The following is a 14,678-nucleotide window of genomic DNA, read 5'->3' on the forward strand; positions in this document are numbered from 1 at the left end:
TGACCCCTATAAAAAAAATTAATTACACAATTGACCTCTTAAATTATATTTTGATTTTGATGAATTGAATTCCTAAGTCTGACCTTAGCTTTTCATAGTGGCCCACTTGTTTTTTTTTTTTCACTTGAGTAAGAGAATCTTATTATAATCTCTCTCCCATAACTATTTTTTTACATTAATGTGGTTTAATCTCATCTTTATTTTTTTTAGAAACAATGCAATGTACCAGAAATAGAAAAGCATAGCTAAAAAGTACATGTAGGAGAAAATAGTAATGTAATCCACAAATACGAAAGAGATCATTTTCCACACGAAATTAAAAAAACACAAAATACCAAAAAGATAAAAACAAAAGGCTACAAAGAGAAAGGGGTATAATGGTCATTTGAGAGATTAAATGCTTCATTCTGTTGTCGGAGTAGCACAAACTGCCAAAACAAAAAGAAGAGAGAGTGCCATTGATTGGTCTGCGCAAGTGGAATAAGAAGAAGGGAGGAGGAGAACCGCATGACCAAACCGTAAACAATAAAAATCACGTGTCTACGATTCCGTTTAGAAACCGTTTCAACGCAGTCAATACATCTTTTGCATAAATGTGTGTGAGGTTGATCGATTTGGGCCTAAAAATCCATTAACATTTTCCAAAGTAGAAGGTGACACTGAAATCAAGGACGAAAAACAAACAACACACTAAGCTCTAAACACAGTGGAGCTGTTTGGTTATATCTAAACTGATGTTTATTTTTCAGATTAATGCAAACAGATTAGGATTTAGGAGATTATATGAATCCATATGTGTGTCTTGCAATATGAATCCATTTGTAACTGGGCCTATATATGTTTCGGTGTTAAAGTTTTGCGTTGGGCCGATTTCCTCGTACAATACGATTAAACAATTGTAAATATCAGTAAAAAATATGAAAGATTAAGCATCAGCGCAGGTTTGCCCGAGAGGTTAAGGGGGAAGACTTAAGTTCTTCTGCACATAAGTGCGCGTGGGTTCGAACCCCACAGCCTGCATTTTTTTTTCTCCAAGATTTTTGTTTCCCTCTATCGTTGTCGTGTGAATTTAATATAGTTTGTCTATATAGTGTTGAGTCTATGCGTATGCTTGGGGACTGCCCGCACATTAAATATGTACATGTGACTGAACTAGAGATGACACTTGGCGTGTTTATTCATATTATACCCACATAATATGCAGAACAGACCTAACTTCAATGTTGTTGTGGATAATGGCAACAAAACTGTTCAAAACACTAAATAGTGAAAAGAAAGAAAAAAAGCCACTGAGTGTTGAATTTTCAATGCAAACAGATCAATTATTGTTTTTTACAGAGATAAGTTCCAGCACCGAAACATTACAAGTCATCACAACAAGAAACTTAAAATTCCACATCCCCCCAACTTCTTTCTCTCTTTCTCAGATTGGCCCCAACATTTTCCTTCCTTCCTCCAACGACCTCTAAGAGAAAACACACTCAAGGACTGACTAAGCGAGGATCAACCTCAACTCTAGCCACACCAGCAGGGGCTTTCTTGGCCACCTCAACCTCTCCTTTGACAAGATCCACCGCCACGTCATCATCGAGATTCTTCTTAACCTGTTCCTCATCGTAGTTAGGATCCCCTTCATCCATCGCCGCCGGATCTGGCTGCATCTCGTAATCCTCCATCCGATCCGGTCCCTCCCACGTGTACTTCCCACCGTGACCTGACTTCGACGGCGGTCGCCTGAGCGGAATCCCGTCGGAAGGATGACGATCCATCCGCTGTACGCCTTTCTCCATCAGCTTACGCTCGACGCTCTTGATCGTCTCCGGATTACGAGTCTTCAATTCGAACTTGTCAACAGCTTTCCGACCTTCCTCGTTCTGGTGCTGCGCTCGTAGCACCACCGTGTTTTTGGTTTCGTCAACCGATACAGCCTGCATCTCAAAAAGATTCAAGTATGATGATCACAATACTTTGCTATTTCAAGAGAACCGAAGAGTGTTTTGTTTATATATAAATATAGAGAGAGTGAAGAGTAGATAAGAAGGGAGGAGACATATATATCTGACGAACGTTCTAGCGAATACGTTGTCTTTCTCGTAGCTTACGGAAACGTCTCTTTTTTTACTATATTTTCTTTCTATTTTTGCTTTAATTATCTAATACAATGTCGTAATTATCCGTTCGACGACCCCATACATGTGCTTTTTTTTTGTTCACATCATGATCAGATTATATAGATACGACATCAAGATACATTAACATTACAACGTGAGGAATATACAACTGCAGAGTTAACTCAACTCAGATGCTGCTAAGAAAAAAAAAATTGATTAAAAGAAAAAAAAAAAACTTAGTGAAAGGAGAGCAACTCCAAGTGAAGAAGAGCTAAGAGACTCTCCTTTGGTTTGTCAACTCATCTATGAAAATATAATTACTTAAAAACGAGTTTATAAAGTTACAGAAGCCTTACGAATGAAGAAGACACGTATACGTACTACTACTAACTCACTCCCCTCCCGTTTCTATCGATCAAAGTACCCACTTGTTCTCCGCATAACGCCTTTGTGATGTTCCCAGCTTCCAGAAAGTTGAATACCACCACTGTATTTATATATACACCCAGACAAGAAGGATCAGTTCTTTACATTCTCAATATTTTATTCTATCATCCCAGTGCTAAGCAATCATCACTGGCTATGTATTCATTTTATTATAGTGAAATCAGGCTTCTAGAGGTCCCATCTAGAGTAAACCGTCTAGCACCGAATGGCCTACAATGGATGAGGTGAGAACAAACCTAAGGAATATCTACATGTTTACCGATGAATTCCAAAGACAAATTCTATAATCTGCAAATCACCAGGTTTAACTATTTATCCCAGTGTCTGATATAAGAGAGAGAGAGAGAGAGAGAGAGAGAGAGAGAGAGAGAGAGAGAGAGAGAGACCCCGACCTGGAAGGCTGTTCTCTTCACAGAAGTTAAGGGCCATTGTATCCATTGATGTAAGACCTCTAGAAGCCAAATCTTGAAATGTTATATGCTCGAATGTCACATTACTATCTTGTGAATGGCAGTCATACACACCATCAACGTTTGTTCCTTTCACCACTGCCTCCGCATTAACTGATAATGTGTAGGAGAGACTTAGGTTAGGACTTCAAACCAGTTACTGATCGAGATTTAAGTTGGTGCAGTAAGGAACACTAAAAGGGAGTAAAAATTTGTACTGTCTATAGCTCGAAGGGCGGCAGATGCATCAGAGGATAAAAGTGGATTTCCAAGCGTTGCACCTATGCCACCAAATATTACCACTCTTCCCTTATCTAGATGTCTGGTCGCTCGTTGACGATTGTAAGGCTCCCCGACACCTTGAACCGATATTGCAGTTTGTAATCGTGCCTGAACCCCTATTTTCTCTAGAGATGATTGAAGCAAAGCAGAATTCATCACAGAAGCCATCATACTGTTACACAACAAATATTTGGTGAGCAGAACAACCTATATCCACCAAAACAGAACATACTTTTGTTTATCTAAACAACCCATGACAAATTCGTTGATATATTACTAAGACAATACAAATTTGTTGATCTGAACAGCCTATCTCCATAAAAAAATAGAAAATTGATTTGTTAATCTGAACAACCATCTCTAAGATGTCGACAAATATAGTAAGACGATATAAATTAGCTGCGAAGTGCATGGATGTTTTGGCAATGATGATATGTAAGATCATTTGTATGATGAAAAAAACAACAGATCTGTGAGAACTTCAGACCACAATGAATCTATATGAAAACATAACCCACCAAAATAGCAGATAAAATTCTCATACAGTATTTGTAGTAGCCAGTTCAATTATCATACTACAGCAATCATACATTCTGCAGGCAAAAGCTACTGAAATATTTTGACCAACCTGATATGATATGCAGTGGTTCTATCCAGACCAGTAGCAGTTATCCATGTGCTGCCACAAAAAAAGTTCCGACTCCCAACAACTATCGCTACCTGAAAGAAACAAACTATAAATACCATTTGTCCAACGAAAGGATAAAATCACTAACAGTCTCGAACTGAGAGTATTACCTCTACACCAAGACGACAAGCCATTGCAACTTCCCTGGCAATCAGATTGATTACCTAAATAACCAAGAAGAGAATTTAATGCTGAACCAAATAATGAAAATATTTGAACGAAAAAGATAATGGAGTCTGGAAGAAACCTTTGGATCTATGTTATTAGGACCCGTGCAAGCAAGAGCTGCCCCACTGATTTTCAGAACCACTCTTCGCCATCTAGGGTGTGAATTAGCCTTGGGTTTGACGTTATTTATCTGAACTGGAGGGTTATACGTTACCAAGGGATACCTGAAACAAGAATACAAAACCAAAAACTTTCAAATTTACAAGAGGGCAAGAACACAATACAACAGGGATGCTAGTGATCGTTTCTGCATTACCTCCTAGCTGGCTTCACAGGATTCCCCATTGAGCTGCCGCTTCTATCTTCATCCGACGCACCTTTCGTCGCCAATGAATTGCCCACAATATCTTCCATCTTCTTGAACCAGGGCCAGTTGCTAGATGATGTTCCACCACTCATCCTATGCCTTTCTAGCTTATACCTCTTCTTGAGATTATCGATCTTGTTTTTACACTGCTCTACACTTTTACTCAGCTTGTCACACCTCTCACTCACCGATGAAGCGACATCTTCCCAATCCCTCCCCCGCAGATTCCCTCGGTTAAGCTGTGTGAACTTATCGGAATACGCATCTAACAAACACGCGATGGCCGCATCACTCCACTCTTCCCTATCCTTCCTGTACTCACCAGCAGAGGAAGACGATGTCCTCGGCCGCTTAAAGCTACCATGGGGAGTGGTCTCACCACCATTCGTTGTTCCTCCGTCACTAAGCTCCTCCTGACTCTGCCTCTTCTCTAGACGAGCACCTCCGATTCTGGATCTGTCCGCATCGAGATCCTCGTCTTCGTCGACAGCTGGGTTATTATCATCATACGGATTCGAATTTTCGTCCGCCACGAAAGGATTGACACCGTGAAAAGCGGAGGAAGCCTCTACAACGACATCGTTCTCGTCGTTCTCGTCGCCGTTCCTCTGGTGGTGATGCGACAAATGGATCTGGTTAGATGGCTTCGGGGTGAATCGCCTAGGAGCGTACGGTGTGTGATGAAGAACTTGGTGATGGTGGTGATGTTGATGTTGGTTAGGGTTTGATTGATCGTCTCCAAGTAGAGAGAAATCGTCATCACACGACGCCATTAAAGATACCGTTAGGGTTACACGGCGGCGGTAGCACCAGAGACGGCGTTAATTAGCGGCGAGAGGACGAAGAAACGGAAGAAGAAGGCGTCAAGACGTGAACTAGCGCAAAAGGGGATGGGCCGTCACAAAACGGCTCCGTTAGGCAGTGGTAAGGGTTGGTTGGGAATAAAAAATAAAAAATGCTTAATCAGCCAAACAAAACCGAACCAAACATGATTCGGTTTGGTTAAATTAAACCCATATGCCATTTAATTCAACTTTCTTGAATAGTATGACATCTCATTCGTGTTATGATGATATTATATGCTCCTCTATTGAATTATTTTCAAGATATAAAGTTTCTTTACATGATCTACTTTGTGTTCATTGAACAATATCATAATTAAGAGTGTTGTTTTGTAAAAAATACATGTTCATGCAAAAAGAAAAAGAAATGTTCTGAAAAAATACGAACAAAACCAAATTGCGTGTGATTTTATCTCAAGTTTCACAAAACCAAAATTAAAAAACCCACCAAGTCGTAAATTGTAACCGTAAACTCAAGTATCCAAATCGTAACCAATGGAAACAGCACATGAGAAGCATTACATGTCGTAAGTCGTAACCATTATGACATTATCTATGTGCCGAGTATCAGCTTCCGTTACAGTCATTAGTACTTTCAATTTAAAACATTGGAAAAAAAGTGTTGACATTTACATCTGAAAAGAAATTGGTTTAGTCCAATGTCTACCTCTCAATTTTAGATATATTAGTATGATTGCTTGAAATGGTGAACGATTCTTATGTCTTACAACAAGTAATCATACTAATATCATGAGTCATCATCGTGCCCACTGTGTATACTCGTCCCGTCCGATCACTTTGCCATCATTTGTTCAGGGACAAATCAAAACTGTACACTATAATTCACGACACTAATTTAATAACGGGAGTGTTTGTGATTTAACTCAACTTTGGTAACACATATTCATATTCGGACAAAAAATACAAATTTCATTAGATGAAAACTGTTAGGACTTTCAAAGCAATTTCAAAACACGTTTGGTTTCACGCTATTTGTTGATATTAGATGATGCTCCTCCAATATGAAAAACATGTAGGTTCATTAAATCTTGAATTGCTCATTGAATCTTACTGTCGGTGAAAAAAATCAGGTCTCGACGATTGCAAACAAAATGCGCCCGTGGCCTAATGGATAAGGCATTTGACTTCTAATCAAGGGATTGTGGGTTCGAATCCCACCAGGCGTGCTAACTTTACTTCTTATTGTTTTTATTTTATCGATTTTAGTCTTATACATATCTAAATAGCCTAATAACAAAAGCACCCGTGGCCTAATGGATAAGGCATTTGACTTCTAATCAAGGGATTGTGGGTTCGAGTCCCACCGGGTGTGCTCTGTTCTTTTTTTTTTTTTTTTTTTTTCTTTCCGTTTGTATGTGTTGCTTACCAAATTTAACGTACATGTCTATATCCGCATACTCCACAGTTTCTAATGGAATCTACACATGTTGTGCTAACCAATTTGCTGATTTAAAAGACTTCTTTTTTGCCTACAAAGTATGTTTCCTTCCACTTTACCAAATGAACTGATTTTAATATGCTGATTAATAGTGCCTGAATCCTAAACATCCTCCACACTAGGAAAAAACTACAAAGTTACAAAATCTAAATCCAAAAACACTAAAAAGAAAAACCTAAGACCATAATAAAAATAAACACATCATTAATCAACATCATCTGGTGGCGGCGGAACTCGGGTCAACCCGTTTACCCGAAGACTGTTGTAACTCATTCAACTCAATCTCACTCCGCCGTAACATCAAAACCATCCTCTCCGTCTCAAGCCTCCGTCTCTGATTATCAAGCTTAGCTTTATCCATCTCTCTCTCTTTCTTGCTCCTATATCTCAACCACTTCACTCTCTGCTTCTCCATCTCAACCCCTTCCCACTCATACCCAATCTTCTTCTCCTCTACCTCCAACATCTTTCTCCTCATCCACTCTTTCTTCTCCCACACGCTCTTCCCAACATCTTCCATTACACGCGCCGCTTCTTCCCTCAACCGCTTCACCGCCATCGTCAGTACCTTCCTCCGCTTCTTCTTCGTCGTCTCTTCTTCTTCCTCCTCCTCTGATTCCTCCATCTCCGACTCCGACTCCGAATCCTCCGCCATATCCGACTCTACCTCCACCTCCCCACGCTCCGCAATTCTCGCCATTTTCCCCGCTTCCGCCGCGTGAAAACAGTTCTGCTGAACCGGAACCGGAACCGAAACCGGATTCTGTTGCGGCGGTGGCTGCTGGTCGTGACCACCGAGATGACCACAACTGTTGTGGTAAGCACACATCTCTCTAAAGAAGAGATGCTTAGAGTTAAGCAGCTTCTTGACTTCATCTTTCAACTTGGGAGTGAGATGATCCATACTCTCTAACAACCCTTGATTCTCAACGACACGACAAGCTATGCCTTTACCGAGGATGTCGTTAACTCTCTTGTACCTTTTGTTCAAGTCATTGAACTTGTCTTCACACTGTTGCGGTGAAACAGAGAAACCTTTCTCCACCATAGCTCTAGACACCGACTTCCACTTCCCTTTCTTCTGCAACATCCCCCCTCCTCCACCGCCGCCGCCGCCCTTTTTCTTGACATCGATTGGATCGTTTAAACCAGCTTCGTCGCCGATGTAGAACACTGCCATGATTAGAAGCCGAACCATCGTGTCCGTCCATTTCATCCGATGCCACTGTGACAGTTTCCTCTTCCCGTCGGTTCCCGCGCTGTCTTCCGGGTTACAACCCGACCCGGAACCTGAACCGCGATCTTCGTCGTCTCCGTTGCAACCGCCGCTGATGGGTGACAATTGTTTGAGTTTAGAAGGAGCTGCAGAGGCGTATGATGGGTATAAGGGTTGTTTAATCGGTGGCTGAGTTTGCTGATCGTTGGAGTTTGTGTAAGGATGAGGATGCTGGAATTGATGAACTGTTTTTGGATTTTGTGGATTCTGCGGCATTTCTAAGCTTAGCATTCTTGGGCTAAACCCAGAAAACATCACATTCGATTCCATCGAACTCTGAAACCCTAAATTGGACAAAAAAAATTGAAAATTTTGCAACAAATTGTAGATAAGATAAGAGAATCAAACCCAGAATTCGAGAATTCTCATAAACCCCAACAAAAAAAGATGCGAAAGAATTCGAATTCCCGACCAAGTAAGAGAATTCCGACAAGAATTTGTAGTAATTAGTAACTTCGACTTCTTCTTACTTATGAATTATGATAGTTGTTTTAGTTGTGTTGAAGAAGTAGATTTTTGTGAAGCGGTTTTAGGATTTGGGAGTCAAAAAGGAGGAGAGAGAGAGAGAGAGAGAGAGAGAGAGAGAGAGAGAGTAAATATACTGTACATACAGGGGAAAAGGAGAGCAGATGGTTTTAGGGGAAAGAGATGATCTGAAAACTGCCCATGGTTTTTGTGGTTTTTTTTTTTTTTTTAAAAATTGTTTCCTTTTTGGGATTACAAACGAAGGCCTAAACTAAACCAAGGGGGCTGGTTTTGGACAAAACAATGGAGCTGCCTTTTGTTTCTTTTGGCCACTGTTTTACTTTTCTTTCTGACATTAAATTCAATCCAACCTACATTTTCATTAGATTTTTTTTTTCTTAATGATTCATTGTTTTTAATTAAATATCTGAATATATTAAAAAGACACTCTTTATTTAAACCTCTTTCAATAATCATACAAATATCTCTATATTTTTATTTTTCTTAATGTTTTCAGTAAAACCATATTCAAAAAACACTCTTAATTTAAACCTCTTTTCAACAATCATACAAATCTGCATAGAAAATACAAATATCTATAATTATTGAAAAGTGGTTTAAATAAAAATAGATATAATAAATTTAGGGGTTTTTTTTTTTTTAACGAAATACAAAGTATGTGGTTAACCGCTTAATAAACTAATGATTGTGACATTTTTTCCCGGTGACAACAAAAAATGATGGATTTGGTACTTAAACAAGATTAGGCTGTAAAACTGAGCCTAAAAAGTTAGGTAGAGGCAAACCCTTGTTAGTCTTTGCCTCATTGAAAAAAACAATCACCAAGTTTTTTTAAAAATCATAAGAGTCAGATGACTACAACTAGACAGATGAACAACACTACAATCATGTCTGGTTTCATATACATCCGAAAAACGTGAAGAAGCCAAATTTATTTAGTGTTTATAAGAAGAGCTCAAGCGCATTTTTTCTTAGTTATACTTTTTGATGCAAAGTTACGTTTTACCTCTGCTTTTAACACGTCATCGTTCTCTTTTGTCTTATTCTCTACCAGAAAGTAGTGTAGTGTCTTTTCAAAATCTGCATAACATATTCAAAACACTAGAAAACTACTTTTTATTGGGAGGCTAGCCTCAAATTACTTGGTGAAACTCAAAGGTATCCCACGGTCTACAGAGTTATACATAGGTAGCAAATAAATAAAGGTTACTCACTCAACTACTACGGTGACAGAGGCCCGTACTAAACGGACAGACCCGAGTAAAAACAGACAAAAGTAGCTCAAGAACAACCTAATCAGGAGGAAGACTCTGATGTGTTCTTCTTCTTCTTCCTGGGATTTAGATTATCCATCACAGCTTCTAACTCAGTGCATCAGAAGCTGAAAGTAGTCGTCATCACTTACCAAGAAGTAGTCATATCCGAGAGCGTTCGCTCGGTCTTTAAATTCCTCCATTTCTTGCTCGGGCACTTGGATCCCCACCAGCACATTCGCGCCCGTCTCACCCTTTTTTAAAAACAAATAAAGATTGTATAGTAAGCACCAGACTCAAAGATCCATTAGAACATTTTTTATGATGAAATGGTGAATTGTGAAACAAACCTGTCCACGGTAATGGAAAAGGCTGATGTTCCACCGTGGACTCAAAGAGTCCAAGAAGTTCATTAGAGCACCAGGTCTCTCGGGAAAGGTGAACCGGCATAGGACCTCATCTTCAACACTTGATCTTCCACCCATCTTGATATGTATAAAGTGTGATTCACATATCAACCAATGGAAATGAATCGGAAATGTGGTAATCATAAAGGAGAATTAAGCACAGAGAGAAATCGATCAAGGACGCACCAAGTAACGCAGGTGATCTTTCACTAAGTCACTGGTTGTGAGATTGACAGTTTTAAGTTGAGAGCATTCCATTCTATTCTGTAGTGCTTTGAGCTCATCGGCTGTGTGAACTCCAACACTAGACAAACAGTACACAAAATTGTGCGGATTTGAGGATAAATAAACTACTCGGAAAGAAAAGTTAATTCCACACTTACCTGTATAATACAACAGCCTCCTTTTCTGTGCTACATCGATATTTGAACTCGGTTATGTTCACTGGTCCAACCTGCACCCATCAATGTTTTGTATTAGATGCCCTCTGTACTGGGATTAACTTCTATATGCTATAATACAAAACACACACCAGTTCACAGAATTGCTTAAAGCTTCCAGGTTTTTCCGGCATGAGAGTAGCAAGAACAGCCTCCTGTTGCCTACCGACATTGGCGAGTTCTGTCACCATCCTTAGCTTGTCAAAGTTCATGTTTGCACCACTGGTTATGGCTACGACATTCACGTCCTTTAGGCCATAATATTTACAGTATGCCTCAGCTCCAGCGATCGCGAGAGCACCTGCTGGTTCCAATATGTTCCGTTTCTCCTCAAACATATCCTGTAGAAACAAGTATACGATTATCTACATTGCAAAACACCATACCACAAGAGATAACGAATCAAGGACAGTACCGTACCTTTATTGATGCACAAATAGCATCACGAGTGACAAGAACAACGCCATCCATTAGATTTCTGCTTATACGAAAAGTCTCTTCACCAACTTCTTTAACTGCTACACCATCTGCAAAACCCCCAACCTTGTCCAATATCACCCTCTCACCGTGATGCAGCGACAACGCCATTGCATTTGCATCAGCTGGTTCTACACCAATGATCTTCACCTGCACAACCCAAAGAAGTCACAATAAGAAACAGAAGCTACAAATCTAGAAAACAAAAGGAACTCAATTCTCAATGAAACTGTCAGATTTTGTCTCAGCTAGCTGTTAGTAACAAGAACAGAACAATGGTGACACTGTAGAAAGAGTACCTCGGGAGCAACCCTCTTGACATAGGCAGCAATACCAGCTATTAAACCACCACCACCAACTGGCACAAAAATAGCATGCAATGGACCCTTAGCCTGACGAGTGATCTCCATCCCAATAGTCCCTTGTCCAGCAATAACATCAGGGTGATCAAAAGGAGGTATAAACGTTAAACCCTCTGCTAAAGCTCGTTCCTTAGCATGTGCTTGTGCATCATCATACGTATCACCCTTACGAACAACCGTTGCACCCAACTCCTCAACAGATTTCCACTGTGATCAATCCCAGAAGACCATCAGATACTAAACTTCAGAGATGATCCAAGACATCAAAGAAAGCTTTAAAAATTGAAAAATTACCTTGATCTCTGGGGTTGTTTCAGGCATATAAATCACAGCAGAGCAGCCGAGTTTCCTAGCAGATAAAGCAACTCCTTGAGCATGGTTTCCAGCTGAGGAGCAGATAACTCCTTTTGCCAACTGATCTGCTGGTAGTTTCACCATCATATTGTAAGCTCCACGAAGCTTAAACGAGAAAACCTAAAACACATATACAGATACCACTCAGTCCCTAGACATAAATCTCAAATGTAACCTCTATTCCCCATACATGATTCAGCCAAAATCAACCAAATGTATGTAAATCTCGAGACTTTAAAAAGGGAGAAGCTTTATTAACTTACAGGTTGCAAGTCTTCTCTTTTAAGGAGCATTTTAACACCTAATCTCTTAGAAAGCTTCTTAGCCAATTGGAGTGGTGACTCAATGGCGACGTCGTAAACCTTAGTAGACAGTATATTCGTCAAATACTCCATAGCTTCCGTGATGCTTCCGTCCTCGGGATCGTTGGTACGTTCTGGTACAGCACCGAGGTAACCGGCAGGGTACTGCAACGAGTTCGGAGAGACCTTGAGACGTGGCAGAGGAGCCATCGGAGGCGGTGGAGCCATAGATGTGTCGTCTCGGGACAAAACTGCGACTGTGATACGAGATCGAGAGAAGTGAGTGACTCCGATCACAGGTTTTGAAGGCAGGGGAATGTGGCTACGGAGAGAGGATGGAGCCGTTGGAAGCCGGACGGAATCCATGGCGGCTCTGGGTTTATAGAAAGAGAGAAAGAGATACAGAGAGAGAGAGAGCTAAGTGGCGGCTCTTATAAGAACAACAACAAAACTACCCGTGACCGGTTTGGTTTTTAAACCTTGTAACCGGGTCTCACCAAACAGTAAGCCTGACTTTTTCCGGCTGGACATTCGGGTTCGGGTATTATCCAATCGGCTTCGGATAAACGGGTTTAGAATAATAGAATTTATTAGAGTAGTTTTAGATATGGGTTTGGTTCGGTTTAGGTACTATCGAGTTTGGATCGGTTTTGGTTACAAATTTTAGAACCCGATTAGCACCCAAACTACCGGATACCCAAAAAAGAATATTTAAAATTAATTAAATTTAAAAAAGTTAGCAAAATTTTGATTTATGTGACAAATTATTTTAGATACTAGGTTTTGAACCCACGCGTAGTGATATATTTTGATAAAAGTTATATATGATTGATTACGGTAATAAAATATTATCTCATAAAAAAAATTAAAATTAGTACTAAGAAAAAAAAAATTTCAGATACACAATTTTTTTAAATATAAAAATCATTTGTGTTATAAAATTAAATCTGATAAAAAAATTATAAATTTAACTTGACGTCCAGGCGAGACAAATCAAACTGATGACCTCACATATCCTAAACCATTTTCTTTGACTACCAGAAAAACGAAACAATTTTATAATCATGAATTTAACTCGTTTTCATATTTAATTGATCGCTACCACCTATGTTTTCGTGTTTTTTATTCAATGTTTTTTTGTTTTTCATATTCTTTCTTGTCATTTTCATTGTTAAATTTGTGTTAATTGTCATCGTAACTTTTACCGTTTGGTTATTTGTTATACTCTTTTTCTTATTCTTCCTCGTCAACTTCTTCACATTCTTCCACTGAAAAACCTTTTTTTAGACTACCACACAACTTGTTAACCCATCAAACTCCAAGAACAAAATTATTTATTTTCTCATAAAATTTGTGAAATTCATGATTACCAGCATAGTCAACGCATTTACCCAATTATTGACAATTTTATCCATATACTTATTTGTTATTAGATCCACGCGTTTATAAACTTCTCAAACCAAAATCCTTACTTGGTTTATAATATTTTAAAAACATAATAAAATTTACTAATAATTATTTATTTAATATGAATCATATGATATATAGAAATATGAATAAACTATAAGAACATATTAATTATAAATAAATAATATCAATTATATTATATCATTAAATAATATCAATCGTATTATATTATCAAATAATTGTAACCGTATATAACAGTAACCGCTTGAACCGTAACCGTATTTAAACGTAACCGTTTAACCGTTTGTTAAATAGTTCTGGTTAAGGTTACAAAAATTTCTAACCATAACCGATGGTTAATAAACCTTAATTGTGACAACCGTAACCCTAGTCATGCCTATGTATAGCTAATAAAACAAGTGTGTTTGTCGTTCATCTTTCTTCTTTAAACCTTAAAATTTGACTCAAACATCAAATTAAGGTCTTGCAGTGTCAATCTTTTTCCCTTAGACCCAAAAATAAAAAATTAATGAAAGAATATCAACTCATCTATAAAATCATACACAAATATATGTTTTACAGCTCATAAGAAATAAAAAAACACAAATGTAGATAAATAAGATAATTTATGTTTTGCATCAATATTTATAATATTTTAAACTTTTAAAAGGTTTCGAAATATAAAATTTGAACCTTTTAAAATTTTTCAATATTTATAATATTTTAAACCTTTAAAATTTAAAACTTATAATATTTAAAAACTTTTTAAAAGCTAAGAACCTTTAAAAGTTTCAATATTTAAACTTTTAAAATGTTTAAATATTATAATATTTTTTTTAAACTGTTTAAAGTTTTAATTTGATCAAATAAAAAACCAGATCAAACCAAATAAAACTTTTAAACTTGGACGCCTGATAAATCAAGCTTTCCTGCTCATTCGTTGTTGGAAGCATATTAATCTTATTTATACTGGTTCTGAACCATTGTCTAAAAAATTTCTAGCCGATGTGGGATATTGAGCTTAGTTCTTTGATTTCCATAAATTTAAAATTTTTCTTTTTCTAAAAAATTCTATAAATTTTAAAAATGTTAATGAATGAC

At 38.2% G+C, this 14,678-nt stretch overlaps 4 protein-coding genes and 3 non-coding genes across 7 annotated transcripts; 3 read left to right on the forward strand and 4 right to left on the reverse strand.

Moving 5' to 3' along the window:
- The first annotated feature begins 937 nt into the window (after positions 1 to 937).
- TRNAL-UAA (transfer RNA leucine (anticodon UAA)) lies at positions 938 to 1,020 on the forward strand. The gene has a single exon. It is a non-coding gene; the product is annotated as a tRNA-Leu (tRNA).
- A 274-nt stretch (positions 1,021 to 1,294) lies between these two features.
- LOC104764699 (uncharacterized) lies at positions 1,295 to 2,406 on the reverse strand. The gene has a single exon (XM_010488282.3). It carries the CDS (start codon positions 1,932 to 1,934, stop codon positions 1,482 to 1,484), a length of 453 nt encoding a protein of 150 aa, XP_010486584.1. The 5' UTR covers positions 1,935 to 2,406; the 3' UTR covers positions 1,295 to 1,481.
- Positions 1,295 to 5,561, reverse strand: LOC104764700 (uncharacterized). The gene is made up of 7 exons (XM_087501970.1): positions 4,462 to 5,561; positions 4,225 to 4,369; positions 4,088 to 4,141; positions 3,918 to 4,009; positions 3,226 to 3,461; positions 2,951 to 3,121; positions 1,295 to 2,598 (listed from the first exon to the last, which is right to left on the reverse strand). The coding sequence occupies exons 1-7, from the start codon at positions 5,283 to 5,285 to the stop codon at positions 2,498 to 2,500; spliced, it is 1,623 nt and encodes a 540-aa protein (XP_087358096.1). The 5' UTR covers positions 5,286 to 5,561; the 3' UTR covers positions 1,295 to 2,497.
- A 907-nt stretch (positions 5,562 to 6,468) lies between these two features.
- On the forward strand, positions 6,469 to 6,541 carry TRNAR-UCU (transfer RNA arginine (anticodon UCU)). Its single transcript has one exon. It is a non-coding gene; the product is annotated as a tRNA-Arg (tRNA).
- Positions 6,542 to 6,614: 73 nt separating this feature from the next.
- TRNAR-UCU (transfer RNA arginine (anticodon UCU)) lies at positions 6,615 to 6,687 on the forward strand. Its single transcript has one exon. It is a non-coding gene; the product is annotated as a tRNA-Arg (tRNA).
- A 310-nt stretch (positions 6,688 to 6,997) lies between these two features.
- Positions 6,998 to 8,879, reverse strand: LOC104764701 (uncharacterized). Its single transcript, XM_010488284.3, has one exon. The coding sequence runs from the start codon at positions 8,357 to 8,359 to the stop codon at positions 7,028 to 7,030; it is 1,332 nt and encodes a 443-aa protein (XP_010486586.2). The 5' UTR covers positions 8,360 to 8,879; the 3' UTR covers positions 6,998 to 7,027.
- A 788-nt stretch (positions 8,880 to 9,667) lies between these two features.
- LOC104764702 (threonine dehydratase biosynthetic, chloroplastic) lies at positions 9,668 to 12,744 on the reverse strand. The gene is made up of 9 exons (XM_087501971.1): positions 12,132 to 12,744; positions 11,809 to 11,988; positions 11,452 to 11,721; positions 11,096 to 11,302; positions 10,768 to 11,016; positions 10,619 to 10,689; positions 10,422 to 10,539; positions 10,179 to 10,313; positions 9,668 to 10,082 (listed from the first exon to the last, which is right to left on the reverse strand). Exons 1-9 carry the CDS (start codon positions 12,534 to 12,536, stop codon positions 9,942 to 9,944), a joined length of 1,776 nt encoding a protein of 591 aa, XP_087358097.1. The 5' UTR covers positions 12,537 to 12,744; the 3' UTR covers positions 9,668 to 9,941.
- Between the last annotated feature and the right edge of the window lie 1,934 nt (positions 12,745 to 14,678).

The sequence above is a fragment of the Camelina sativa genome, chromosome 19 (genome assembly GCF_030686135.1).
Source record: "Camelina sativa cultivar CO46 ecotype springtype chromosome 19, ASM3068613v1".
In the NCBI taxonomy this organism is placed as follows: Eukaryota; Viridiplantae; Streptophyta; class Magnoliopsida; order Brassicales; family Brassicaceae; genus Camelina; species Camelina sativa.